This window comes from Phanerochaete carnosa (genome assembly GCF_000300595.1).
Source record: "Phanerochaete carnosa HHB-10118-sp unplaced genomic scaffold PHACAscaffold_5, whole genome shotgun sequence".
Taxonomy (NCBI): Eukaryota; Fungi; Basidiomycota; class Agaricomycetes; order Polyporales; family Phanerochaetaceae; genus Phanerochaete; species Phanerochaete carnosa.
Window position 1 is genome coordinate 1,976,225 of NW_006767632.1, and position 25,730 is coordinate 2,001,954.

Genomic DNA, 25,730 nt, shown 5'->3' on the forward strand with positions numbered 1-25,730 from the left:
GTGCAGACGCCCGAAAGGCGCGCGGTATCTTTGTGGCGTCAGTTCGCAAAGCGCCGGTCGATCGTGACCCCTTTGCCTACAGTGTGATCCTTCAACATCACAGTCTATTTAGCAGGTCTACTGCTGATATCTACCAAAGTATAACGTAACGAACGTGAGCTATGAATGAGTGAATGAATGCCAATGTCCTCGAATATTGCAAATATTGTACAGTCTTTCTAGTGTCCGGTAACATCTCATGTAAAAAAGGAGAACAGTACGTATGATATGAATATGCAAAGGGTTTCAATAGCCAAAGTCTTCGGCGACGAGTGATATCTGTCCACGGTAGTCCCCTTGTCGTATTCGAGCGGGGTTGATCTGCGCTGCTATGCTCTTGCGAACAACAGCATTAAGAGACGTAGGACCACAGCCTGCAAAACGTCTCAGCGGGGTCTACGACCGACAGGGAAATTGACACTCACATCCCACGATGACGGAGCCCTTCGACTGCTCCACCTCATCTACAAGGATCTTGTGGAAGTTCGGCCTCCCTCCCCTCGCACGCTCTGCCACCATGCTGATGTCGGCAATGTCCTCCTCGTCAAGGTCAAGCCGTATTTTCTCCTGTGCGGCCTGGATCATACGAGAGTTCGGTACGTTTAATCTTTTCTATATTTATGCTCTACCTTCACTGACGTCATCATAGGACATGTGCATTGGTGTGCGCAGTCCCTTCGTAGGTGCATGTCTATGGTCCCACCGAATGAGCTGCAGGTAGACATCTTCGTCACCAACGTGAAGCCGATGATGCGGGCATTGACCACCATGCGCATCCCTACGGATCCTCTTGCGCCGCCAGCCCCGAGATTCGCTGAGAGAAACTCACCTGGTATGAGATCTGAGAAGAAAGGACACAGCCCATCGTCCTCGGTCATCTCAGATGAGGACGACGAAGGCAGCATGGTTGACCTTAGCTATTACGAGTCAGATGTCGCAAACGAGGAACGCGGCGAACTGGGCCATGACGAACACGTCCTGGATCTCACAAACTTCGAGGACGATGACGATACCGCGCTGCCAGGCGAGGCCGCGCTCAGCTTAGTCGTGAAGGAGGAGGGCAAGAAGCGCCGCTCGATATGGCGGCGAAGCATGGTGCTCACAAGCAAGCTCGAGCCGGACGCTCGCGCGTCATTCTACGGCCCTCCCGGCGCGCGGTCATCGATACGCCTTCTCGATGACGGCTCCTCAACACCGGGGATAAAGTCCCTCTCTCTGGCCTCAATCCCTGAGACCGCGATGCCTGAGGCATCCTCGTCGCAACTGCAGCTGCCTTCGCCTGGGCCTTTCAGCGCGGGCACATCGACACCGACGAGCGCGCACCCACTTCTCGGGGGCGCCCAGCACTTCATCTTCCCGCCAACCTCGGCGCCCCCGCCCTCGTCGCCAAACGGTAAGCGCGTGTCGTTCGCGCAGTCGCCCCCTGGGTCACCGCGCTGCGAAACCGCGCTCTCGCACGTCTCAGACGCGCACAGCCTGGCGGCCCTCGTCTCAGAGGCGACAAACCGTACTCGCCGCGTCTTGAACCACGATTTTCCATATCCACCCGGCCTGCCTCCGAGTTCCTTGCCGTCCCTGCCCGCCATACACATGCATATGTACTCGAGCACCGAAAGCGTGAAGCTTACTCCGGAACCGCCGGCAATGAGCAGGACGGTCGAGTGGTCGCCCCACTTTGCCCGAGAAGCAGAGCCGAACGGTCCATCAATAAACCCCCTCATGAGAACGCCCTTCTGAGGGAGCGGGCAAGCAGGAATCCGCTCGCCCTGTGGATACTTCATTCCCCGGGCGGTGAGGTGGCAGACCATGTCCCACAAGTCCTTCGTCCATCCCTTCTTGGCACGAACGAAGAAAACAAGCTCGCGTGCGGAGCTGTGGGGCGCCTGCATGTCGCAGACAGAGCCGACTGTGAATGGATGCGACGTGAAGCGCGAGACGGCAGGGATATTGACGAGGAAGTGCTGGCCGGGCGCCCACGAGAGGAATCCTGGCGTCACGATGCGGACGCGAACAGTCTTGCCCGGCATGAGCTCGGCATGTACGTAGCCTGGGGGCGGAGAGTAACCGAAGCCTGTCATGGACGCCGGATGACCAACGGGCGCTGTCGCGGTGGGGTCAATGCGCGGTAGGGTGGGCAGCTTGCCGACGGCACCTGGTTGGTCAAGCGCGTGCATGGGGACTGTCTCGGGCTGAACCTGCGAAGGGGACCTTCTCAGCGTCAGATAAGGCTCGTAGGCTTGCTTGCCACCCAAGAAGCCATTCGTGTTCAGCCACCATGTGAAACGGTAGCACCGTTCTCCGACCCACAGTGCCAGGGCTGCGTAGCACCACCAAGCGAGCGGAGGATGGTGAAGCGCAGACATGATCAAAGTGAGCGGAACGAACAGGACGTGCAGGAACCAAAAGGCCTCGTAGTGGTGTCTCCGGATTGGAGGCAGCGAGCAGATGATCAATAACGTGAAGCAACCATATGCCTGATGAAACAGAAATAGTTTTCAGTAACGATAATTACGAGAACATGAGGCATATACTCACCGCCCATGCAAATATGAATTTCTCATACTTCCAAGCGTAAATATAGCCCACCTTGTGCGTGCTAGGCCGACGATCGGTGGCCAGCTGAACGCTCCAAAGTGCAGTATGAAGAGTAGCTAAGAGCCAGACAAGTATGCCGCACCACCTGTGGAGGAACGCGAGCTTGTCAAACCCAAGCTGCGTGAAGAAACGAGAGGAGAAGATGGCGAAAGGCGGCGCTTTGAGGGCAAAAAGGACAGTGAGGGGAAAGAGTGCGAATGCAATGAGGCCTGTCCGGCCTCCTGATGTCCACCACGCCTTCGGGATAGTGAACTGCGGTTGGAGAAAGGTGTAATCCGCGGTGTCATATGCGCGCTTCTGGATTGACGCAATGGGGTGGCTATGGTAGTTCCACAGCTGCGCGCCGGGCGCGAGGTAGTCGGGACCGACGAACGACAGGACGAGCGCACCGATGAACAGTGTGCAGACAGCGAGGATTTGCGCGTTGGACGGCAGCGAGTCGGGTTGTCTGTGCGGTTGGCCAGTCTTCATTGCCACGGCCAAACTGTGTTTCTTCCGCCATGTCCGCCTCCGCAAAGCCCATCCGCTCCAGATGGCGCCCAAGTACCCGCCTCGGAAGCCTGCCCAGTGCATGAGGGTAAGCGCGATGAAGATAACACCAACTACGATCCACAGAAGCCAGGCGTACACCCAGCTAGACTCGCTGAGCATGCGCTGGACGAGGTAGGCTGTTACCCACTCGAGGTCATCAGAGTAGTCTGGAATGGTCGGGAGGGTTAGATTTGTAGAAGAGGTGGAGGAAGCGAGGGTAGACATGAATGTTGTGAAGCGAACCATGACGTTCCCCTGTTAATAGAGACAGGGCCAACCGGCGAAGGTCGCGCGGTAGGCCTCGGGATGGTCAGACGGGGCGGAGAAAACTAGGTAGGATCGAGACGAAGCTAGTGCAGAGAACGGTGCCCAGACGTGTTGTCGTTAAGGTCCAGACCGTTCTGCGTGCCGTGGTGATGTCGGGGAGTAGTAAGACCCTCGCGAGGAGGCGGACGCATGGTCTTGAGAGATGTAAGGGCGTTTGGTTCGGCGGATGGCTTAGCCGCGAGCAGGTTCCATTTGGGTCAATGTCGGTGGGCAGAAGAGCGCAGAGGCCGGAGCGGGCATGTTTTTTGCCCAACGGCCGCGCCCGAAGACTCCATATGCATGTGGTCATCCATTGCCACAAAGAGCCAAAAATTCCCATTTCCAGCGCGTCGCCTCCGGGCGTCTCGCCGCCGCAGCCAGCAAGGAATTCATTTTCGAACCTTGGCGACCGTCGGACGCGGGTCTGCGCTGGGCGGCGCATCTGCTAACAGCGCTCACAGGACATCTCATGCTCTCAGTTGCCTTGCGACCCAATCACATTCGCTGAGAATCTTCATGCTTTGTCAACCAGTATTAATTCACTCGCTTCGCAAACGTAATTGAGCAAGGGGAAACCGCAGTCCGCGTCACGTTGTCATATTATACTTGTACAGACTTCGAGATCCAGGGCATACCGACCATCCCATTCACGCAACCGTCTGTCCAGAGCGGACCTATGGAGTAAAGCCCACCAGTCAGCATCTCGCAGTCTCGGGACAACTGACGCCACGTACCTCCTTGCCCGTCTTCTTGATCTTCTCCAGCAGCGCATCGTACTCAATGCTGCCCTTGACGATGACTTCCTGCTTCTCGAGAGAGACGTCAAACGAATCGATGCCTAAGGAAGCACAGCACAGGTCAAGGCCATATCTTAAGCAAGCACACCACGAAAACTCACCCTCGGTCTTCTTGAGGACACGCTCGATGGCGCCAGAGCATCCACCGCAAGTCATCTGCGCGCCCATTGACGTTTGTCAGCCCGACCCGTATGGCTGTGTACTGCGAGCAGACGCACCTTGACGTCGAACTTGTAGGTGTGTTCAGACTATGCGAATATCAAAAGCGTCCTTAGCACCCAGCCAATGCGGCGGCACCCAGTGCAACAGCACGCACCATCTCGAAAGTAGTTCAGGTATAGGATCTGTAGGCCGCCATCAGAATCTCTATCCTCAAGCGGCGCATAGTGAAGACAGACGCACCGAATAGATAAAGATAGATATTCTAGTCGTGGGTGACAGACGAGGGACGGGGGAAGGGTAGGGTTAGAGCGAAGGTGTAAGTAGTGCTGCCGTCCCAGATAGTGCATTTATGCGATCGAGGCATGTCTCGCGGCCGACGATCACTAAGCACCGCGCTCAGGCGCCCGTTGCAAGCCTGTCGCCACCGCGCGCCGTGACTAACCCAGGTTCACCGAACCTACACCGCGTTGCATTTCTGGCGGGGGAACGTCGTTGGAACTGCATGGATCTGTCGCAATATGACGACCGTATGATTAGATAACGAGTACTATATGTAACATCCATGCATCCCTCCGGAGAGATATGTAGGCCCTATGAGACATCTATCGTCGAGGATGCTGCTCTGACATCTCTAAATGTTCGTCTCCCTCCGTTGCGACAGCCTGCCACCCTCCGCCTGGCGAGGGCCTGCCGCGTATCTTAGCAATACAGTCCTGGATATAAGCTAGACCAGGTGACTTAATTTTCGGATAAAGTTCTGATGACGCAAAGGCCGACTTACCGATCACAAGCGGAGGATCACGACCACCGGGGCCACCCCGCTGTGTCAGGTAATAGATAGGTATGCCGACAAGGACGAAGCCTGAGAAGTCTGTATCAGGTGCCGTGTTCGGTAAGGTGCGAGACAAGGACGGACCGAGGACAGCCATGGCCTCTAGCGGCGCAGCAATAATAGGCATGCACAGCAGGAACAGACAGACCTAGAGCCGGATACATGAGAGTATGTCTCCTAACAAAGGCATAGAGGTAACGTACAGCGCAGAATATCAAAGGCGTCGTTATCCACGTTTTGTACGGGCTGATTGACAAGATAGGTTAGAGATAGGGTTTTCAGGGTGTTGACCGTTCTGGAACTCACCGCTCCAGTAAAGGCTCTTTGATCCGCAGGATTACAAGTCCCAAGACCTAAGTTGATATGCATGAGAACTCCGAGGCAATCAAGCGAAGATCCTGCCACCTACGGTAAGAAAATAGAATGCCCAGGAAGCTTTACAGGGGAAAACAAACACATCAAGCGCAGCTCGGAGAGCAGAAAACAGATGGACGTACCCACGACCGCGAAGTTGATAAGCGATCTAAAACCACCACCGAAGACTATGAACATAATCGTGAGCGCAGCCTGCAGGCACATTGCATTTAGCGGTGTCCGCAGGGTCGTATTATGGCGACCGAACAGCGCGGGAAGGTAGCCCTCTTTTCCGGCAACGTAGATCAGCCTCGCTGAGGTGAAGAATGAACCTAGACATGGCTTAGTTTCATCGCCATGACTTGCAGGACAGAAAAAGGCATGCCATTGAGTGCACCGAAGCAAGAGAACGCGACCATCACGGCAAAAACTATCCCTCCAACGCGGCCAAACACTGCATGCCCGAAGTCGAGCGCAACGGTGTTGCTCATGCCCACGGTCGTCTGCGAATATTCCGGTAGTCCGTTCAGCTTGGCTACTTTCTTTAGTAAGATGAAGTACCTTGTCTAGTACCACAAAGTACGCTACATTTGCTAGCACAAACAATATCTAAAGATCGTGTCAGAGGCACCGGAAATCGAGCGAGAGAAACGTAGCATACAGTAACAACACCCATGCTCGCATGGATCGCCCGAGGAATATTCTTAGTAGCGTTCTTCATCTCGCCACCGACATAGTTGGCTTGGTCCCAGCCATCGTAGGCCCAGAGTCCAGAGTAGAGGGCGAGTGCATACTCCGATGGACTCTTGCTCGATCCCGCGAATATGTCTGTCGTGAACGAGCTAGACGAGTGTCCTCCCGCGAGTTGTACTATACCAATGATTGTGACGGCTAGCTATTCAACCTTATTGAGTAACGGCTAGCATCGGTAGTACAAGTGCAACCTACAAGTGCTCCGATCTTCGACCGGCGAGGAGTGAGCTGTTAGGTACAAGGAGGTTTGTGTATAGAGTTCAAGTTCACCTTTACTGTCATGAAGACCACAGCTGCCCTCGTTCCCAAAGTTGGTGTAGCCACGCATATGACGCTGACAATGAGGACAGCAGCTACAGCTGTGAGTATGATGGACCATTGTGGAAGAGCATCGGACGAGATGCCTGAACCCGTGCTGTGGTAAAATAGCCGGTTCAGATATTCGGCGAAGATGAGACTTATAACTGCATTGCTGCCTATCAACAGTTCTCTGTTAGAAAAGACTCCAAGAGGGCGGGGTTGATTAAGATGCACCAGGTTTCAATGCAGATATTGCCGTCCATGCGAAAAGATATGATACGAGGGGCCCGTACGCATATTGGAGGTACGCCTGCGCCCCTCCATTCACCGGTATTGATGAGCCGAGCTCCGCGAAGCTACTGGCCCCCGTCCACGCTAATAATCCAGAGGTAAGCCATACTATTAAACTTGCCCCCACGCTGTGCGTGTTGGCTACCACCACTCCTGGGGATGAGCTGAGGCCTGTAAGCACGCCATAAGCTTATACTTGGAGAAGGGCACGTACAAGATGCCTGAGCCTATCTGGTGCATATATCGTCAAGCACACGACCATGCCGGCTGGATCACGGGACCATACCTGCAAGCCCACACACAACGCAATTCCTAGTCCACACAATGAGCGAACGCCCCCGCTCTCAAAACTCAGGTCTCGCACCATTCAGGAGGCCGATGTGCTTCTCCTTTGCCTCTACGCGTACGTCGTCGGGCTCACTAAAGCTTGCGGTCAGAGGCAACAGGTCACTCTGGAAGTCGAAGCCGGATACAGAGTATGAGCGTGCGCGGTGCGTCTGCGGCGATTCTGCGAGCAGCGGGCCCTCAGAGAGCTCTAATGCGCGAAGTGAATCCTCCGAGTCCTGCGAGGTGCGTTCGTAGGCGTCGTAGTCGTGGGCTTCCGGACGTCGTGGCGATCGTAGAACATCGTGCAGTGGTGAGCTACTCATCGAACTACGTTGAACAAGAGTGGAAGCGCTTAGAATAGAGAACAAGACGTGTACGTGAGACAGCCCCGAGTTAAGCGGAGAAAGCCAGAGAGAGCTGAGAGCCGGCTACACGCCGTGCAAAAGACAGAGACCAGCATGCCAGGCGGATCCACACTCGCGTGGCAATCGCTTCAGTCGCGTCGCCAGAGATAAGATTAGATCAATTTGTCCTAGGAACTATTTGCTACAGTCTCGCGTAATCGACTAGACATAAGTACAGAAAGACGAAGCATTGTCGATTATCAGCTGCTCGGCGTATTGTCGAGCAGAGTTTGTGCGACTACAAGGTGAATATCTGTACATCGCTCCCGGCACGCCTCCATACACTGCGACCCTCCTAGTTAGCATGCGCATAACATGAGCTCGCTGCTACGCTTACTTGGAAAGCTCCTTGCACAGTCATTTTTCCTGTTTGCCAGATATTTGTGACAGTATCAAGGGCTGGCATACTGGCGTATACCAGGGTGCCCGTTGCCTGTTTTGCCTCTTCTTCAGTGGGGTCTAACCAGATCTCCTTGCTAATGATGCACTAGCAAAGGAAAATTAAGCCTGGGTCGCATAAGAGTAGAATAAGACGTACAGCTGAGCATGACACAACGAGCCCCAGCATGTCGATTCCAGCATCTGCAAGAGCAGCACTTGCAGCAACAGACCCTGACGCAACACATCCTTCAATACCGTCGTTCTCAATGACAATTATGAAGATGTCTATCGTAGACTTTGGCAGGAGTTCTAGTCTCACAGAAGAGAGCAGCGCTTGGTGGATTTGCACGGCTACAGATCGGTCCTCGGCATCCTACGCTTTATTGCATTGAGAAAGGATTCGCGTAGAAACGTAGCGTGGCACATACACGCATGGGGGCTCTTCTTCTTTGGCATGAAAATGGTGTGAATTTTACCTCAACGTTCAGTCGCCCCTTCTCGCTATAGGTCGTGCTCCGCGACTGTCTGGGACCGTACCTAAAACAGAGGCTTGAGCTTAACTCCATGAAAGATGAGATCACGTACACTGCACATGCAATCTTTGCCTTCTCTGTCTCGATGTATGCTGAACCATTTGCTTGATTAATCAAGCCAGGCTTCAAGACTGCTCTGCCATTAGCTGAGCTCCGTATCAACGAGACTGAACGTACAGATTGGCCTGATATCCTTGGCCGTCCGGCCATTGCGCGGTACACCTAGCTTCACGGGTGTCTCCTCATCTGCAAAGACAGGAGGAAAACTCTCCTCGGGGCCATTGATTCTCCTGCGGTCGAAGTTACTCTGAGCCATGTTCTTGTAGCCCGAAAAGGGAAAGACTTGGGATCGAATGCGCCTCGGCGCTCCGCAACCATGAAGGTCTCTTTCTCTCTCGCCAGCTCCAAAGCAAAGGCGAGCAAGCCTGTCGGCGACGCGCCATCGCTAAAGCGACCTATCACCTTCGCTTCGCTCGAGGATGACGAACCTATCGACGCCGCGCCAATAGAGGGCAGCTCAAGCAAGGCCCCCGCGAGCAAACAGCTCATTGCGCAGAATGTGGAGATGTCAAAGGCTACGAAGCGCAAGCTTGAGGAGGAGAAGAAAGTAGACGCTACGGTATTTGAGTATGATGAGGTCTGGGATAAAATGCAGGAGGCGAAGCTTCGTCAGAAGGAGGTCAAGGAGGTGGAGACGAAAGAACGAAAGGTGCGCATGTCGCATGCCGAAGCATTCACTGACTATGCTGACGTCCCATGCAGCCCAAATACATTGAGGGCCTTCTTGCATCAGCGGCTACTCGTAGGATCGACCACCTACGCGCTGAGGAGAAGATGATTCAACGCGAACGCGAATTGGAGGGCGATGAGTTCAAGGACAAGGATGCCTTTGTTACACAAGCGTACAAGGACCAGATGGCTGAACTTCGGAGAGCAGAGGAGGAGGAGAAGAAACGGGAAGGTATGTATCCAGCTGCACTTGCAAAAGTCTCTCTGACATTCCCCTGCAGAGGAAGAGAGGAAGAAGAACAAAGGCATGGGCACTGGTATGGCGCACTTCTACAAGAAGTTACTGGAGGAGTCAGAGCAAAAGCACGAGGAGACAGTCGCTGCCACGCAGAAACCTGTGATAGGACCGGCAGCTCCTCCACCAAACCTCACGATCACCAAGCCTCCAGACTTCGTGCTCAAGAGTGACACCGAGTTAGCTCGCGTAGCAAGGGAGCAGGGCAAGGAGGTCGAGCTGAACGATGACAATCAGATTGTCGACAAGCGCGATCTTCTATCTGCTGGACTGAACCTCTCTGCTCCAAACACCCGTCGACTGGGTCTGCAGACCAAGAAGAGGAACGAAGCGGACGACTCAGTGCAGGTGCATACGGCTGTTGGGACCGCGGCAAGTCGGAGAGAGATTAACGAGCGTCGGGCGAGGGAAGTCCAGAGACAGTTGGAAGAGGAGCGGGAGCGAATCCTTAGGGAGAGGCAGCGAGAGGAGCAAGAGAACATCAACCGGGTCGTGGCAAAGCGCAACAACGAGGAGTCCATCCAGAGTGCCCGGGAACGATACCTAGCTCGGAAACGGCAGCGATTAGAGGATACGGAGCAAACGATGGAATCGGATGAACAATGAAAACTCCAAATATTCTCCACTCGTTGTTGTCGTTTGTAATAATGCTATTCCACTTGTATGGTAATAAATTATTGTAGGACACTAGGTGTGGTTTCTAACCTATTGACAACTCGCATCCAATCTGTCCCTTTGAATTCCCGTAGCCATTGCATCAAAAGCCCGTAGTGCGGCAGCTGCGGACGGCCGTCGGTTATAGTCATCGTGTAGCATTGGTCGGGCGAAAGCGACCAGCTCCGGTATGTTATAGCCGGTTATCTACGCCGCCTCAGTAAGCTGCACATGCGTTTGAACGAATTCACATACTTTGCATACTCGGAGAATTAGAACGGCCAACTGCCACACATCAGCCTTATATGGATCGGTCCAGCCTCCTCTTTCCAGCTCTGGAGGAATGTCACTTCCCCGGATCCCTTTGATGAGTGGACTGAGCGTGCCATCGAACCGGCGACAGCCCTCGTAATCTATGAACGCATGATGCCCCTTGTAGTCCGTCAAAATGTTGTGTATGCTGATATCCAGATGCGCCATATTGTGAGAATGCATGAAGACAATGTGCTGCGAGATTAACGTTAGATCTCACGAAGCTCACCGAGAGTGGGAACGCGTCATACCTCTATGCATTGTCGAAGAGCGCTGAGAAAGAGCCTGAGAGTGCTCGGCACATCATACGTGAACTGCGGGTACCACTCTTCCATAACGATGAAGACCAGAGAATCGGAGGGGACTTCGATCAGATCATAGACAGCTACGGGTGCAATGACGCGGAAAGTCTAATTGAGCAGCGGGTAGGTCGCCATCGAGAGAGCACATACGTATTGAGTGGTTCATGGGATGTCGCCTCAAGGGTGGACTGCAAATGTGCCGGATGGCATCATACTCACGGCTGCAAATGTGAACAGCCTTGATGACGACCTTCTTGCCTGAGAGACTGTGGGTACCTCGGAAGAGATTATCTGGCTAACATAAACAGTTGCTTAGTATGGTGTGAAGGTGGGACAACATGGACTAACAAGACCGGCGTCCTTGCATAGCTCGTTCTCGTCTTTGATGCTACATGCGCGGGCGTAGCCCGGCAGATCTCTGGTGACGTCGTAGCCTTGGGCAAGCATTCCTTCCCAATACTTCTGGTACCACTGCTTTACGTCTCGACAGGTGTCTAGTTGGTAGCCTCGGCGATCGAGAAGGTGTCGATAAGCACACCAGTTGGGTGCCCTGCGTGCGTTGACGTCGTCCTCGTCGAGCGAGGATGTGGAGGATGCCGAAGAAAGCAACGACTCGTCGTCTGATTCCATGCCTCGAGCTCGGAGGCGGTTGTCCAGGCTAGAAGGAGTGATGGTCGACCGGCCGTGTGTACGCTGGCATGATAGAGCCTGAGGGTGAAGCTTATATGTCGGGGAGGAGGAGAGAAAACAGGGCTAACTTTGGGGAAGCGGCGAATGAAGCCAAAATGCAAGTTGCCAGGGCTGGTCTGGTGCCAAGTGCTGTGCGGACAGAATGCCTGCAAGAGGACCATGCTGGCCACCGAACAAGAAAATGCATACCGTATATGGCCTCGCGCGTAGCGAATTGAGTTGCGACCATCGCACTGTGGTACAATCTGCCCAGTTGGAAGACATGCGCGCACTGAAAGAGTTGCCGGAAAAGGGAGAGGCGTACAGGGACCGCAGACGCATTAGGCCCAAATGCTCTCACCGACGTAAGACAACGGGCGGAAAAAGGCTGGAAAATCGGCGCGCTCGGTCTCCTGAGTCGCATAGAAGAGAATGCTTGGGTGATAGATGGCATCATCCGTCCATTGCACACACGGCAACCGCGGAGGACATCCGCGAGCGCGTCCCAAGAAAGGCTCCACACAGAAGCTAAAGCTTGGCCGCACGAGGACCGGAAGCGAAACAGCCACGGTCAGCAGATGTCGGCACCGAAACCACGCGGAGGTTGCCCATAGGTTGCCGCAACTGCGGCCACAGCAGGGCGAGGTGCACGGACGATGGTGGGAGCGCGCAGGCCAAAGCCATCACTCACTCATCGCGTCATCAAACGAGGCTATTATCAAACTAAGCATTTCCTTCGCACGGTCATCCGCGGCCTTACCGTGAGAATATGAGATAACACTTCTGTCCCAGAGTGCCTAATCAAGCCGTGCACCAATGGAAGAAGGAACCAAGACGAAGAAAACAGTCTTCGTCGGCAACCTCGCCAACGAGGTCGACGAGACCGCTCTGCTCGAGACTTTTGCAACCTTCGGTGCGTCTATGTCTGGCGCTCTTCGCCCCGCTGCGCTGACGACGTGGTCAGGGGACGTTATCGAAGTCCAAATCCCACCTGCCACCACCGACCCAAACCGGCAGACAGGTGTGTCTCATGGTGCATCACTGGCCCATATGACTGACCGCAATGCCGCAGAGGAGAAGCACAAGGGCTATGGCTTCGTAACGTTCGCATCAACTGCCGATGCGCAGGATGCCATCGACAACATGGACCTCAACGAGTTGCAAGGCAAGGTGCTGCGGGTGAATCTCGCCCGGCCGAGCAAAATGCCCGTACAGGGTCTCGGCAACAAAGCTAGTATGTCCTTTACCTCTGCGGGTACGCGTTCCTGTCTCACTCCATCGTTCCTGCAGTTTGGGAATCGGAGGATTGGCTCAAACAATATGCGAAGCCGCTGGCAAAGAGCGGTGGTAGGTCCTATGACTAGTTCGCAGATACGCCGCAGCTGACTGAACCCTTGTGCACAGGCGCTGCGCTTCGTGCCCAAGCGTTGGGTACATCTCCAGGGCCCAAGGAATCCGCCGACGAAGGTGCCGGAAATGATGACGAAGAGAACGCGATGGAGGAGTGAAACCCTAACTGTCATTTGTATCCACTATTCTACCTTCTCATGTTTCTCAGGTGAGGCACTGCGCTATCGTATCTTTATCCAGCCGTGCAAGGGAAAGTCAGCTGTTAAGTGATGCATTCGTACTGCACGGCGTCCTCAAACTAGGCGAGCGATAATCACCTTAGCTTATCGTCTCATCACCTCTGCCTGGTGCAGCTACTCCAGCGCGAATAGGGCGTCGCCCCGGTTCTGCCGTGACGTATATAGCCGTAATAGATATCATGTGGCTGTCATTTCATCATACTATTTGCAAGAGCCCTAAGCTACTATCCAGAGATGCCACCATCGCGGAGAATTTATCAAACCTCGGAGCGAAGTAAATAAAGATACATCTTCAGTCGCATTTCATGGCGACGTTTAAGTGTGTATTTAAAACCTAATCGAAACAGTATACAGTACCGACGAAGATGTGTGTAAATGAGTCCACGTGTTTCTCAGTCCAATAGTACAAGACGGCATAACCTCGCACGACCGCGAGCGCGTTGCCTCACCGACCTGTCTTCAACAAATCTCTCAGTTCGTCGCTGAGAATAGGGAATTTTGATTTTCCTTCCGACATAACCTCTCCCGTCGTTCGATTGCGCATTTGCCCCGAGCCGGTGGCAGGTTCCTCCGCTCGGCGACGGTCAATGTCGGCTACAAGCTGTGCGAAAGACAAAAAAAGAACTTCGGCTTGAGCGAGCGTGCTGTCAAGTTCGATGGTCATGCTGAGTTCATTACAATACTGTCGGCGAAATGCATCAGGCCCTGATCAATTTGCATTTGTCATAGCATACCTTCAGTATCTCGTCGAACTAGAAGGTCGATTTTATCAGCATAAAATTTCCGCAGTGCAATGACAGACTCACTTCTACAAGATAGCGCATGATCACGTCTCGATGAGACTCGAGCATAGCCAAAGACACAAACAGCACGAAGTTTCGGCTGTAACAGTCGGTCCAGAGCACCTCCCAGAGCCGCAGAACGTCCTCAAACGAGAATTCGCGCTTGAAGGCGATGAGGATCCATCTAATGTGAAGTGAGCGTCGCTGAAAGTTGTGTCACAGGTGGAGACTAACCGGAAACAGAAAAATAGGTTCAGCGCGTCCGTCTTCTCTGTATAGCAATAGTCAATAGCCGGGACGGCAGTGAGAGCGGTGAAACAAACCTAGGTGCCGATAGAGCTCTGGGTCCATGACGCCGATGAGCTGTTGTAGTGTGGACAACTGCTTCTTCATGCCAGATTGATCCCTCAGGAAATTATGCTTCTGTGGAGGGTGAACTTTCGCACATAGCGAAGTGCGGCAAAACTTACCATGCGGGTCATGACGGAAACGAAGCACCAAAAGGTCAGTTCTTCGTCTGCATCCATCACAACGTAGACTGGAGCGCAGAGATCCGACATGCCCTGAACATAGCCTTTACTATCGTCAGTAAACCTGGCGAAGGAGACCAGTGGTCAGACGCACCGAGATCGGTGTCGTAAAAGTTATATGTGAGTAGTATACCACCCATTCGCTCAATATGCTCGTTAGTCGGTGCTTGGGCACCGATATCACTGAGACCCGGAGATATTGTTGAGTAGCGCATGTGCAGGCCCTTCTCGTCATCCGAAGCATCTATGACAGGAGTTGTGGACGCAAGCAGAGGGTGAGTGCGGTCCGTACGACGACAGTCGACATCTATGCGATGGCGTTCCTGAGTGCATGGATGAGTATGATGTAAAATCAGGCTCACGTCGGCCTACCTCGATGACATCCTGTCGGTCGAATACTTCCGGAACACCCCACCACTGGTTCTTCAATTCACGATATCTTTGACTGAGCAAAAGTTGTGAACAAGGGGAGCACGTCGCCGAGTTTCTTGTACTTACCGTTTTGTCTCCCATGCCGTCTTACGCTCCGCGTAAGTTTTGTCCCATTCATGCACTCCAAGCAGGAAAGGCCACATCTGTTTTCTCAATGCGCCTTTGGAGATTATACCGCGTTGAAATATTTGCCGTCGCATCTCCTCGGCGCTGATATTTGGCGAACCATCCGCGTTAAACCATCCCTTCCAAGTTTTCTCGTCTACCGGACTGCTAGGGTTGCGTGTAGACTTGGGCGTTGGCAGATTGACAGAAGACTGTAGTAGCTCAAAAACACCTAGAGACGTGCTTTCTGAAGGAAGCTCCGTGGAATCAGAGGACGGGAGTGTCTGAGCTTCTTTACGACGTTCACGCTCGCCCTCTTCTGCGACGATACGAGCCCAGCGAGCTAGATAGACTCGAGCGCTCTCAAATTCACCAACGCCGCCCTTCTCAACCCAGCTTCCCCATTCAAGATCCCCGTTCGCATTGACAAGACTCTTGACGGGATCAGGCAAATGAGGAACAATGGGCTTAGCGAGCGGATGAGACAAGATGTGCTGCGCCGCATGCGCTGCGTGTCGTGTTATTTGTGAGAATGACTGCAATAGCGCCATCCGCGCTTGCGACGACGATGAGGCCGACGAGGCCGACGGAGAATGCAAAGACCGATGTAGAATAGATGATCGTGGTGAGTATGGATTTGTAGTTCCTGTAAGGGGCCGGGGTCGGCGGTGGGCGGGAATTGGGGAGTGAGAGTTCGCATACGAAGATTGAGCAAGAATATCGTCCACGGCATCGTCCGCGAACAACTGGGTCGAATGAGTCTCAATGTCTTCTCGCGAGGGATCCACCAGGTATAGAGTCGGCTGCAAGTTCGAGCGCATGATGTGAGCGTAAGACTTGAGACGAGAGAGGAGATCTTCTCCGCCCCAAGAGACGGCTTTGGAAGACGAGGCTAGCGGAGACTGAGGAGGCGGGTATATGTCGTGCTTGTGATCCGCTGGAGCTTTGTGTAGAGCGGTGAACGAACGCGACTCATCGTCATGAAAATGCAATGTAGGTAGTGTCGTGCCATTGATTAGATTAATGACTATTGAGCCGTCTGCAACGCAGCACGACGGTATGATGTCAGCACTTGGGAATGTGGATGTGGATGTGTCTGGACCTTACACCAGGAGGACAAAGACGGCGGCTGTATAATGAGGGAGTAGATTGAGGTCAGTGATACGGAGAAGGCATAGGTCTCCGGACGTGGTATTGGCATGTCAATGAGGACTGCATCTGCACTGTATGTTAGAAGGTATACTCAAACGCAATACCCAAAATAACGCACCCTCTTCTTCCTCGTGAATAGTCATTCGCTCCTCTGTCCTGACGAACTTGTCCCATTCAGTTTGACCCTTCTCATTCAGCAAGGTCTCCGGCAGCCAAGCTAGCAAATATGTAGGATTCGCCGCTTCCTACGGGACTTGATTAGCGTGGGCGAAGTTTGTACATCCGGTACTCACTCGCTTGACGAGCGCCACGAACCCGGGGATATTATCTCGTGCGTAAACCGTCGGATTCACGTAGACCTTGGACTTGCTGTAGAGTAACCTGTACTGGCCGCCCTCATGGTCTTCGACGCCAAGGGAGTGTGCAGGATCTTCTGATATATTCTTAATCTCGACCATAGAGTCTAGCTTCGACAAGAGCGCAAGTAATCTCAGGCTACTGAGCCGCAGGTACGTGCGAGTAAAGGGCTTACGGATGCTGTCGAAATCGAGAGGTCAAACGACTGTGGACTATGGGCAGAGCTCATGAGCAGTAGCCGCAAGTTATGTACGGAAGGGAGCAGCTGCGCCGCTGCGGTTCCTGAATATTGAATCATGGGCCACGAGCGACAGACGCCCTGTGCTTCGTGTGCGGCACGTGATTACTCAGTTTTTGTAGCAGCAACGACCGTAGCAAGCGTTGTAACTTGCAGATACATCCGGAGAGAAAACAGGAATGGAGGAAATGATTAATCGATGATTTGCTACGCGTCGGACCGTGTTGATGTTAAGAATAGAGTGTCGCAACTCAAGTCAGTCCGAGTAATTTGACCCCAGAGACGATCGAGGAGATTCAGACGAGCAGAGTACAAGCGAAGAGCGACATGCGAGAGAAAAGCGATAGAAATAGGGGTGGGATGTACAGACGACAAGAGAGCACTTCAGCTTGTCTTCGAAATCACTTTTGGTATGACCAGACATTGCGAAGGACTGCAAATGAAGTCAGTATCCGCCTCAAGAATGAGAAAATTCGACACCACTCACGGCCTGCCTTAGTAGCCAAACGGTTCAAAGAATCGTCACTTTCACCCATAGCTCTGACCTGACCGCAGAGAGCGAAAGAAGTAGAAGTGGAAAGCGCTCGGCCGTTGGCGTCGACGTCGGCGACAGCGATTTGGACTGAGGCATGATCCTTGGAAATGATAAGGCGATCTAAAATTCATACTTTCACCTCGTACCTGCACTTATGCCACCAGGAGTCAGGAAAGGGACGTACTAGTGGCAGCGCACTTGCGGGGGACGTAAAGGTCGACGAGGACTCCCTAAAATTGCCAGATCTCTATTAGGTTGTAGTTCTAATACTTTCAACGACCGTGCTCGCATACCTGGTCGTTCTCCATGGTGGGTACTGGGACTTGGCGGCGGCGACGGCGACGGTGGTGGCGGCTTCCGAGTAAGGTTATCTGGAACTGTACAGTTCTCTAGGGCGGCTATTGCGAGTATTGACGCTGATTCCTCTTTGGCCAATTTTCTGCAAATGTGCATAATTATGTCTTGCTGGCACGGGGCTAATTTTATACTATTTTGCGCGGATAGAGGTGCAAAAGCACATTCAGTTTGTTTCATAAATACGCTTAAGCTATTCCCCCATGGAGATGTTATCGTTTTAGTGGTACAAAAAGATACGCTGCTTTTACACCTTTTGAGGTATTAGAAGAGTTGAAATATCCTTAGGGCGAAATCATGATCATTTCTTTCTCCATGTGTATTATTCTATATATGGATGGCCCAGCGGTATTTGCACCTCTTTTTGCTGCGAGCAGACCAACTTTTTACTACAATAAAAAAAGGCGACTTTATTTTACTCTTATTTTCAAATTTTACCTATCATATATTTTCGCCGGAAAGTGTTCAGGCTTTTTAGCTTCTTTTCTCACGGTCATTTTCGTACCTCTGTCAGCTAAAAATATTTACCAGTTAGCCCCGTGTGGACGACAATAGAGTTTATCAGCTTATTAGCATCCTGATTCCTTGAAGCCGGATAGTTTTAGATGCTCAGCTATGTCATAGCCTGTGAGCGCGCCTGTGAACCGTTCAGCATCACATCCCAGCTGCAAATTGAAGCCAAGAGTTAAGAAGAGGTTATCTTGTGTCCACACAGTTCGACCATGAGCACAGAAACACCTTTCGAGTGGCTTCCAGGCAGGCGATCCCATATCTTAACTGAGGGTGGTTCTGATGATACTTTGAGCTCGCAGAATACGATGCTGTCCTGGAACGAGTTGCTTCAACAGACGTGGTGGAGTAGGTCGAGCTTCGACGACTAGAAGTGCTCATGCTGACTCCGTCCTAGCACAGAGTGGTCAAGGTTGCGCGAAATGCTCAAACACAAGATTGGCAAGGTGTGTGTACCTGCAGCGACGAGAGTCGTGACTTACACCGCAGCCAGAACGTAGTCCTATTTCTGTCACAGTCAAACGACGTGCTCCCTTCGCCCCCAGTCATCACCTCACCACGACCTCTACCGTCCGGCGGATTGAAGCTGCCCCCATTCCCTCCGCGCCCGCGCAATCCGCACAACCCAAACGAGGCTCCTAAGAGCATTCTTTCTGATAATGAAGCGAACGAGTACAAGGAGATTATCCTCAAGCAACTAGACGAACTCGAAGGGTACGTTCTGCGCACACCAAACGAATGTTTTGTTCACGATCTCCAGTACACCCTTCACGATACAGCGCGTATGCGAATTATGTCTGTATCCCAGAAAGCACTACGGGATAATCGGCAAGTATCTACGTGCAGTAGAGAAGACACTGCTGGTCACGTCAACATGGGATGCATTCCCTGTGCCCACGGAAAGCGCGTCGCGAACCACGAACTCTAGAACTGGCTTCGACAGCGTGCTGCTTGCGTCCGCACCGCCAACGCCAATGTTCTCGCCGATTCCTTTCCTACATGATGATGCGAGGCGCTCTAAGTCGCGCAGTCCCCCGCCGTCGCCCTTAACACTTCCGGCGTTGGCTACTGGAGGTACAAGTACAGCATCACCTCATACCGGTGCAGAGGGCGCAGAAACCCCTGCACTGGGTCTCGTCGACGAATTGGATGATCCAAGCCCAGGACACTTGAGCGACCATCCGCAGCCTCTGTCAGCGACAACGACCATCGACCCAAAGCCGGTGGCAAGTCTTGCGGAACGTTTCATTAAGTCGACGGAAGAGAAGCCAGATGGAGACACATCTACTGAAGTGGTAACTATACCAATGTCGGAGGAAATGGTAGTGGATGACCCGGAGAAGGAGAACAAGGCTAACTAGGCGTTGGGGCAACATCAAACTCCTGTCTAAGTGTTCTCCTTCCGTAACCGGCATGTAGACTTACTTGCGACGAGCAGCCTTCATGTCACGGTCCTAGCACAAAATGAGGTCTTCATGCAAAATCCTTCTTGATTTTCTCCAGCATTGCATTCATGCGCAGCCGCATGTCGGGCTGTCCACGACCCCGCCAATCCCGTTGCAAACCTCGTCCTCGTCCGCGGGTGTCATCTTGTCGTCGCGATGCACCCGATCTGTAAGTGTGCAGGGAGGACTTGGAGTATGCTAGGACTTGCAGCTCGCGAAGGGTTAGCTTTTTCGTTTCCTTGTCATTGTCAGTCGCATTATCCCTTCTGTTCCTGATGGATCTTCTTCCCCGGCTTGCCGGTGCCTCTACTACCTTCATGCCTTTTCCTTTACTTAGCTTCTTCCCCTCCGCACAATCCCGTCTCAGTTCTCTGTTTTTTTCGTCGCCACCTCCGCTCTCCTCATCCCTAACTTTGACGTCCTCTCCGTCTGATTCTGGGATCGTACTTCCGTCTCGTTCACATCCGCTCTCCAGTGCCGGCTCTTCATTTCTGCGTTCCTCGTCGCCACCGTCTTGTTCCTCTTTGGGCCTCAGATTGACGGCCGGTCGAGTAGTCGTGAGCCCCTCCTTGCGCTTCTGTGCCCTCCATCTACTTTTAATTTTTTGAACCTCCACCCACGACCGCTTGAGCTTTTTAGCTATATCGAAAGGTCAGGATGGCCATCGTTTCCAGCTGAGATGTGAGACTCGCCTCGGTCCACGGGGAGATGCTGGAAGGTCGGGGGCTTCTTTCTCTTTGTGCCTGTGGCTGCACTCCCTGTCATACTTACCGGAATGAATGCAGGTCGAAACGGTCTGTGGATGTCGGATCCAGCCCACGCCAGCTTACATAACCAATGAGTATATAAGTCACCGAGCCGCCCAAGCCCTTTTCGGTCATCTGTAGTCATCTCTCAACCTCGTCGTACACTCTCAACCTCGTCTCCAAGAAACATCCCCCACTCACCTTTAGTTCTCTTCTTCTTGTAATCGCATTTTTACGTTCGTCGCATGAACGTGCAGAACCTAGCTACTTTCGGTGAGTACTCAGCTCTTCTCGCACTCATCCCCGCTCCCCATCGATGCCCAGCATACATTGACCTGCGTGTATTGCCTCCAACAGATCCCTTCGCAGACGAGGGAGAAGCGGTCAACACACAGGACGTTGGATCTCAGCAGAACTACATTCACATTCGCATTCAGCAAAGAAACGGACGAAAGACTCTCACGACTTTGCAGGGCTTGCCCAAGGGTGCGTGTACCTCGTATCTGCGACACAGAAGCAATTAATACCTGTCCCCCTTCAGAGTATGATGCCAAGAAGCTCTTGAAAGCCTTCAAGAAGGCGTGTCTGCTCCCACACCCTTATGGCGCCACGCACTGACTAGTACTCCACAGGAATTCGCTTGCAACGGCACACTCGTAGACGACGAAGAAGCAGGACAAGTCATCCAACTTCAAGGAGACCAACGCACCAAGATTTTGAACTTCCTTGTTGAAGAGGGTCTTCCCAAGAACACGATTAAGGTTCACGGTTTCTAATCAGCGACTCGACTCCGCACCGCATTTGTCTTGGAGACCTTGAACGCTCTTTGCATTGCGCATCTGCATCCCGCTTGCCTCCTTTCGCAACATATTATCGCTTTGCCATGTTCCTCGCTTCTTGCAGATATTCGGTCTCATGTCTGTACCAAGTAATATTGAATGGCCATCGGACTTTGTGATTCACACGGGATATTCCCAGCATGAATTCAGCTGTTCTAGTAAACTCTGCACCTGGCACGATTCCACTAGACGGACGACCAACGTGCTCATGGTATAGTCGGTGAAACGAGCGAAGGAACCGTACAGGCGGAGGACACGCTTAAGCATTGCGTCACATTCTGACTAGTGCAACAATCTACAAGCCACGTACCCGGTCGATATCGACCACATGAACGCTGGACAATAGATAGTAGTAGCATGCATCACTGACATACTAAAATTCGACTTAACTGAGGGCAATTTTGTTCTGAACGCGCAAGATACCACATAGATACAGCACCCGGGGAATGGCATGGGAGCCGACTACTTGATCTTGTCCAAAGGCCTGGCGAAAATATGAGCATTGAACGCGCTTTTTGCATATAAACTGACCTATTGAACCCTCCACGCCTTCATGCAACGCACATACGTGAGGTCATACTTTGGATAACGAGAAAGGCTGACCGACCTATTCATATACTGACGCCACGTCCGCACCTTTTTGACATTTGCGGAGCCTTCTTGATTTCCCTCTACGTGCTTACCCTGCGACAACTTATGAATGCTCATATGATTGTATGAAGAGTGCGCAATACCTTTGTGCTGCCAAAACCCTGCATCGGCAAGCCCATCATAGCCATCATAGCCGCTTCTTCGTCCTGCTGGGGTTCCTGATCCATGGCATTGCCTTCTTCCCGGTCTTCTGTTGGCACCTCAGAAACCTGGCGAGATTTTGGCTCCTCCGAACCTGGAGCAGGACATCCTTGTTATCTTGCCGCGAACCATTCGAGGGATAGAGACCATACCCGGATTGAAGCTAGCTTTTCTACTTTCTGCTGCATCGAAACGCTTGTCTATCGGCTTCAAAATATCGTCTCTACGAGCCGAGTGGCTCATGTCTCTGCCTCGCTCATCACGTCTCGGGGGGTCGCGCTTGTCACGGTCACGGTCCCTTGCGTCCCTGCGATCATCACGATGATGGTCTCGTCTATCGCGGTCGTCTCGTCTCCTATTATCTCTGTGGTAGTCCCTGTCGTCTCTGTGGTGGTCTCTGCGGTCTGTCAGAAAGGAATGTCAGTAAGCATGTAGAGGGAGCCACAACGAACGCACCGGTGGGCCTCTTATCTCTGTCCTTGTCGCCCCCACCCCTGCGAGGGCTGCGCGAGCGGCTCCTTCCACCCCGATGAGGTGCATCGCGGTCAGTATACCGCGCACCGCGGTCGTCCCTGTCGTACTCGCGTCTTCGATCATCGAAGCGTGAAGACATGCCGTTCTAATTGTCGCTAAGTCAACACTTGAGATGTTCAAGCGTAGGTTGCGAGTATAAATTGCGAGTAGATGAGTTCAGCGGGAGAGTTGAGTTACGTTTCGAAAGACGCGCGAAAGCCGTCACCAGGATCGCGCCGCAAAGGGTATGCAGCTCCCACGCCTTCTGCGTTTGCTGGAGAGTTTAGATGAAGATTACACGAGATACCGGAGGGAAAATTGCTCGGTAAAAACGCAGTAAACCAATCTACAAAGTAGATACTCCCGGCCCAACGTTGGCTTAATTTCAATCGCATTTCGTGGTTGTGTGCCAGTTTCGGAAATCTTACCTGTGTCGGGCGTTCTCGCGATGAATATTCTTGAAACGCAGCATTCTCAATTATCGCAGTGGTTTACAGAGAAGGATACAATTATGTATAGCACAGAAAGTGTATCGGCTCAAATACTCAGCGTAGGTCCTATGAATGGCGAGGCCCGAGGGTCAGACACCAGCCCCGTCCGCCCGCTTACTTGTGCCTTGAGCATCTCAATCATCGCTTTCAGCTCCTCGTTCTCATCGTAGAGGACCGAGTTCTCATCGCGAAGACGCTTGTTTGTCGCTGCTTGCTGTGTCCATTCGCTGTGTGCAGCAGGTGAAGAACTCTTGCTGGCGGCCTTCCGAGATGCCGCCAGTTGTTTATGGGTGACGGATAACCGAGCTTCCAGAGACTCTATTTCTTGCTGCTGACGTCTACGGAGAGGTAAACATTTCGTGATTGATGTAGTGACGAGAGAAAGCCGACCTTATCTTCTCTTCAAGCTCCTCTTGGACTTGCTGATAGTTCGCCACACGCAATTCCATCTTCTTGTACGTACTAGCACACTCACTGAGGAACTCTGTTTGACTGTTTAGCTTGAGGACATCCGCTTCCCTGCAAGTATTCAGATCGTGTGCCAAATAGTTCTTATAGTAAATGTACTAACCATAATCTTTGTAGCTTAATGAGCTGCTCAATCTGGCGTTCATAGTCATGCAGCCTATCGACTTTGTGCTGGTTCGCTTTAATATCTGTCTTCAGCTCGAAAACCTTGTGATTCGCTTCCGACAAAAGCTTGCTCTGAGCGGCGAAGCTATCCTGTTCTCGTCGAACAACTTAATAGAGAACCAGCAAGCTATAATTGCTAACGAACCTGGGTTTCCTTGTGAGCGGCGCGCATCGCAGACGCTTCAGTTTGCCAGGAGCTCTTCTCGTTCCGGAACTCCTTGATCCTATCTTGCAATTTGCGGTTCCAGTCCGCGTACTGATTCTTAACCTTGAGCGCTTGTTCTTTTTGCTCCTTGACCTCCTTCTGCAGGCGATACACTTCTGCTTTATACTCTCGAAGTCGATTGTGCTGAAGTCGAAAGTGAAAAAGCTGATCTCTCGTAGATGCTAAACAAAAAGGTCTTACCAACCCTTGCCGTTCAACCTCGGCAGTTCTGGAGACTACGCGATCCTGGTACAGTCGCCCAATGTGCTTGACGTTCTCCCGAGCCATCCACAACTCGAAATTGAGCTCGCTCCTGAGCATTAATATCTCTCTTTGCAGCCCAGCAATTGCAACAGCCACGTGAGACGGCACGCCCTCCTGCTCATGTGTACGCTGACCATCTGGGCTGTACGACTTGACACTGATACTCGCAATGCTCTTCCGTGACAGCGAGCGAGAACGCGCACGAGACTGATGATCGAGCAAAGTGGCAGCCCAACCTGCTTCGTTCGGCGTATCGATGACCTCGATATCGAGACTGGACTTCAGGGCGATGGAAGTTGAAATCATCTCTTGCAAAGATATCTGCAATTTAGACGATGTCGGATGAGCGCCGGACAAGGTGTGAAGGACGGAAGAGGTGCCGGACTCTGCTGAGTGCTCGTCAAGATAGGCTTACAACGACCACAAGTGGGTCTGGTCTCCTCGACTCGGCAGTGCCTGCGATCGCACGCTAAATGTACGTCTCTCGGCATAGGATCTACTCGCGGAACTACACCACTGCTTCTCGTTACCGTCTTCTCGTCTGCAGTTACTTCTCCTGCTTAATGCGTATACCTCCCAGCCCAATTTCCCCCAGCATGCTGCTGTGTTCGCGGCGCATCCGCTCATGCAGAGTCTTATATATTGCCTCATATTCGACAATTCCGCTACGGAGTGCGCGGTTGGAGTCACTGTCCTAACGAAGCTACTACCGATATTTGCTGTAAGAGCATGTGAAGACTTGAAACGTCTCCTTCCACAATTGCTCGTGGTCCTGACTCGCGTTATATGTTGGGAGACAAGACCTCACCATACTATGCCGGACCTGGCCCTGGAGGCTATTCGTGGTCGAAATCCAGACATGCTCGTCGAGCCGATTGTCGAGGACAAACGCGATATGCCCACTTCCGACGACACTAATCGCCTTTCTATTCGACCTGATCTAGAATGGGAACGTCTTGACCAAACGTTTACTGGCGCGTCCGCAACAGCTCCCCCCAGGCAGCAGTACTTTGCCTATCTGTATTATCTGTTTCCATGTAACACGATTCGCTTTCTGCGTGGCCCTGTGTCGTACTTAGCGGAGGCTAGTCTAGAGACCGTGTACACGCTCGGCTGGGAAGAGGCCTTGGATGAAGACCAGATCCGAAGCAAGAGCGAGGCATGTGTTTTGCCTATCCGAGTGATTGCCCCGTACTTAACGTCTGCTTTAGTCGCTGCTCCGTGGACACGTCCTTCATCCACTACTTGTTTGGCGGGATGCCGCTCATGAGCTCAGCCAGCCCGATTTTTGGGCGCAGTACGACATTTCGAGGATTGTCGCCGAATGTACCATGCTCGATGTTCGCTCAGCATCCCTGGGATTGCGCGAACAGCTCTTCGCCAATATGTCCCTGCTATCTTCCGGTCAACGAGATCTGCAGAGACAACAGGAGCCACCAGGAGAACCCCGGTTGTCTCCCCCTCAGGCTGCCATCGACAGCCCTACACCCGTCGTCCAGGTGTTATCATCCATCTTCCAGATTCGCTTTCCAGCAAGCTTTGCGCTCCTTTTGTGCGTCATCGAGTTCTGCCCACTCGAGAACATCGTCCCCGGAACTCTCGTTGTATGCATCCAATAGGTAGAGGTCCATAAGCCGCCTACGGAATTCTCT

At 52.7% G+C, this 25,730-nt stretch overlaps 13 protein-coding genes across 13 annotated transcripts; 4 read left to right on the top strand and 9 right to left on the bottom strand.

Annotated features, from left to right (window-relative positions):
- Window positions 1-93: 93 nt before the first annotated feature.
- PHACADRAFT_256310 (uncharacterized protein) lies at window positions 94-3,457 on the bottom strand. Its single transcript, XM_007395845.1, has 4 exons — window positions 2,575-3,457; window positions 1,551-2,513; window positions 465-615; window positions 94-413 (listed from the first exon to the last, which is right to left on the bottom strand). The coding sequence occupies exons 1-4, from the start codon at window positions 3,409-3,411 to the stop codon at window positions 286-288; spliced, it is 2,079 nt and encodes a 692-aa protein (XP_007395907.1). The 5' UTR covers window positions 3,412-3,457; the 3' UTR covers window positions 94-285.
- Window positions 3,458-3,994: 537 nt separating this feature from the next.
- On the bottom strand, window positions 3,995-4,731 carry PHACADRAFT_256312 (uncharacterized protein). Its single transcript, XM_007395846.1, has 6 exons — window positions 4,671-4,731; window positions 4,585-4,612; window positions 4,487-4,516; window positions 4,370-4,424; window positions 4,206-4,309; window positions 3,995-4,145 (listed from the first exon to the last, which is right to left on the bottom strand). The coding sequence occupies exons 2-6, from the start codon at window positions 4,585-4,587 to the stop codon at window positions 4,119-4,121; spliced, it is 219 nt and encodes a 72-aa protein (XP_007395908.1). The 5' UTR covers window positions 4,588-4,612; window positions 4,671-4,731; the 3' UTR covers window positions 3,995-4,118.
- A 301-nt stretch (window positions 4,732-5,032) lies between these two features.
- On the bottom strand, window positions 5,033-7,610 carry PHACADRAFT_93389 (uncharacterized protein; the record flags this gene model as incomplete). Its single annotated transcript, XM_007395847.1, has 14 exons — window positions 5,033-5,187; window positions 5,248-5,292; window positions 5,347-5,410; window positions 5,466-5,508; window positions 5,569-5,615; window positions 5,672-5,697; window positions 5,760-5,958; window positions 5,988-6,119; window positions 6,178-6,225; window positions 6,278-6,511; window positions 6,640-6,845; window positions 6,904-7,131; window positions 7,237-7,272; window positions 7,325-7,610. The coding sequence occupies 14 exons, from the start codon at window positions 7,608-7,610 to the stop codon at window positions 5,033-5,035; spliced, it is 1,749 nt and encodes a 582-aa protein (XP_007395909.1).
- A 281-nt stretch (window positions 7,611-7,891) lies between these two features.
- On the bottom strand, window positions 7,892-8,921 carry PHACADRAFT_161608 (uncharacterized protein; the record flags this gene model as incomplete). Its single annotated transcript, XM_007395848.1, has 6 exons — window positions 7,892-7,975; window positions 8,029-8,178; window positions 8,230-8,445; window positions 8,501-8,609; window positions 8,658-8,751; window positions 8,783-8,921. 6 exons carry the CDS (start codon window positions 8,919-8,921, stop codon window positions 7,892-7,894), a joined length of 792 nt encoding a protein of 263 aa, XP_007395910.1.
- Window positions 8,922-9,161: 240 nt separating this feature from the next.
- PHACADRAFT_256315 (uncharacterized protein) lies at window positions 9,162-11,763 on the top strand. Its single transcript, XM_007395849.1, has 7 exons — window positions 9,162-9,314; window positions 9,368-9,564; window positions 9,614-10,490; window positions 10,539-10,790; window positions 10,847-10,980; window positions 11,048-11,192; window positions 11,246-11,763. Exons 1-3 carry the CDS (start codon window positions 9,171-9,173, stop codon window positions 10,233-10,235), a joined length of 963 nt encoding a protein of 320 aa, XP_007395911.1. The 5' UTR covers window positions 9,162-9,170; the 3' UTR covers window positions 10,236-10,490; window positions 10,539-10,790; window positions 10,847-10,980; window positions 11,048-11,192; window positions 11,246-11,763.
- Window positions 11,764-12,022: 259 nt separating this feature from the next.
- Window positions 12,023-13,382, top strand: PHACADRAFT_256317 (uncharacterized protein). The gene has a single exon (XM_007395850.1). It carries the CDS (start codon window positions 12,383-12,385, stop codon window positions 12,950-12,952), a length of 570 nt encoding a protein of 189 aa, XP_007395912.1. The 5' UTR covers window positions 12,023-12,382; the 3' UTR covers window positions 12,953-13,382.
- A 35-nt stretch (window positions 13,383-13,417) lies between these two features.
- Window positions 13,418-16,757, bottom strand: PHACADRAFT_173743 (uncharacterized protein). The gene is made up of 13 exons (XM_007395851.1): window positions 16,689-16,757; window positions 16,450-16,619; window positions 16,275-16,401; window positions 16,112-16,222; window positions 14,966-16,043; window positions 14,840-14,912; window positions 14,562-14,790; window positions 14,408-14,511; window positions 14,261-14,360; window positions 14,172-14,208; window positions 13,962-14,121; window positions 13,890-13,907; window positions 13,418-13,837 (listed from the first exon to the last, which is right to left on the bottom strand). Exons 2-13 carry the CDS (start codon window positions 16,612-16,614, stop codon window positions 13,601-13,603), a joined length of 2,439 nt encoding a protein of 812 aa, XP_007395913.1. The 5' UTR covers window positions 16,615-16,619; window positions 16,689-16,757; the 3' UTR covers window positions 13,418-13,600.
- Window positions 16,758-17,152: 395 nt separating this feature from the next.
- PHACADRAFT_94577 (uncharacterized protein) lies at window positions 17,153-17,516 on the bottom strand (the record flags this gene model as incomplete). Its single annotated transcript, XM_007395852.1, has 3 exons — window positions 17,153-17,184; window positions 17,239-17,406; window positions 17,471-17,516. Coding segments are annotated over 3 exons (246 nt in total), but the record flags the coding sequence as incomplete, so codon positions are not given.
- Window positions 17,517-18,362: 846 nt separating this feature from the next.
- PHACADRAFT_161613 (uncharacterized protein) lies at window positions 18,363-19,511 on the top strand (the record flags this gene model as incomplete). Its single annotated transcript, XM_007395853.1, has 5 exons — window positions 18,363-18,396; window positions 18,453-18,498; window positions 18,548-18,596; window positions 18,644-18,864; window positions 18,911-19,511. The coding sequence occupies 5 exons, from the start codon at window positions 18,363-18,365 to the stop codon at window positions 19,509-19,511; spliced, it is 951 nt and encodes a 316-aa protein (XP_007395915.1).
- Window positions 19,512-19,623: 112 nt separating this feature from the next.
- On the bottom strand, window positions 19,624-20,247 carry PHACADRAFT_94041 (uncharacterized protein; the record flags this gene model as incomplete). Its single annotated transcript, XM_007395854.1, has 2 exons — window positions 19,624-19,904; window positions 20,106-20,247. Coding segments are annotated over 2 exons (423 nt in total), but the record flags the coding sequence as incomplete, so codon positions are not given.
- Window positions 20,248-20,451: 204 nt separating this feature from the next.
- PHACADRAFT_173745 (uncharacterized protein) lies at window positions 20,452-21,117 on the top strand (the record flags this gene model as incomplete). Its single annotated transcript, XM_007395855.1, has 4 exons — window positions 20,452-20,614; window positions 20,699-20,827; window positions 20,883-20,920; window positions 20,974-21,117. Exons 1-4 carry the CDS (start codon window positions 20,587-20,589, stop codon window positions 21,115-21,117), a joined length of 339 nt encoding a protein of 112 aa, XP_007395917.1. The 5' UTR covers window positions 20,452-20,586.
- A 183-nt stretch (window positions 21,118-21,300) lies between these two features.
- On the bottom strand, window positions 21,301-22,585 carry PHACADRAFT_28616 (uncharacterized protein; the record flags this gene model as incomplete). Its single annotated transcript, XM_007395176.1, has 6 exons — window positions 21,301-21,462; window positions 21,491-21,515; window positions 21,749-21,864; window positions 21,915-22,066; window positions 22,125-22,376; window positions 22,429-22,585. The coding sequence occupies 6 exons, from the start codon at window positions 22,583-22,585 to the stop codon at window positions 21,301-21,303; spliced, it is 864 nt and encodes a 287-aa protein (XP_007395238.1).
- A 353-nt stretch (window positions 22,586-22,938) lies between these two features.
- PHACADRAFT_121237 (uncharacterized protein) lies at window positions 22,939-24,459 on the bottom strand. Its single transcript, XM_007395856.1, has 5 exons — window positions 24,016-24,459; window positions 23,755-23,958; window positions 23,548-23,699; window positions 23,367-23,495; window positions 22,939-23,314 (listed from the first exon to the last, which is right to left on the bottom strand). The coding sequence occupies exons 1-5, from the start codon at window positions 24,382-24,384 to the stop codon at window positions 23,023-23,025; spliced, it is 1,146 nt and encodes a 381-aa protein (XP_007395918.1). The 5' UTR covers window positions 24,385-24,459; the 3' UTR covers window positions 22,939-23,022.
- Between the last annotated feature and the right edge of the window lie 1,271 nt (window positions 24,460-25,730).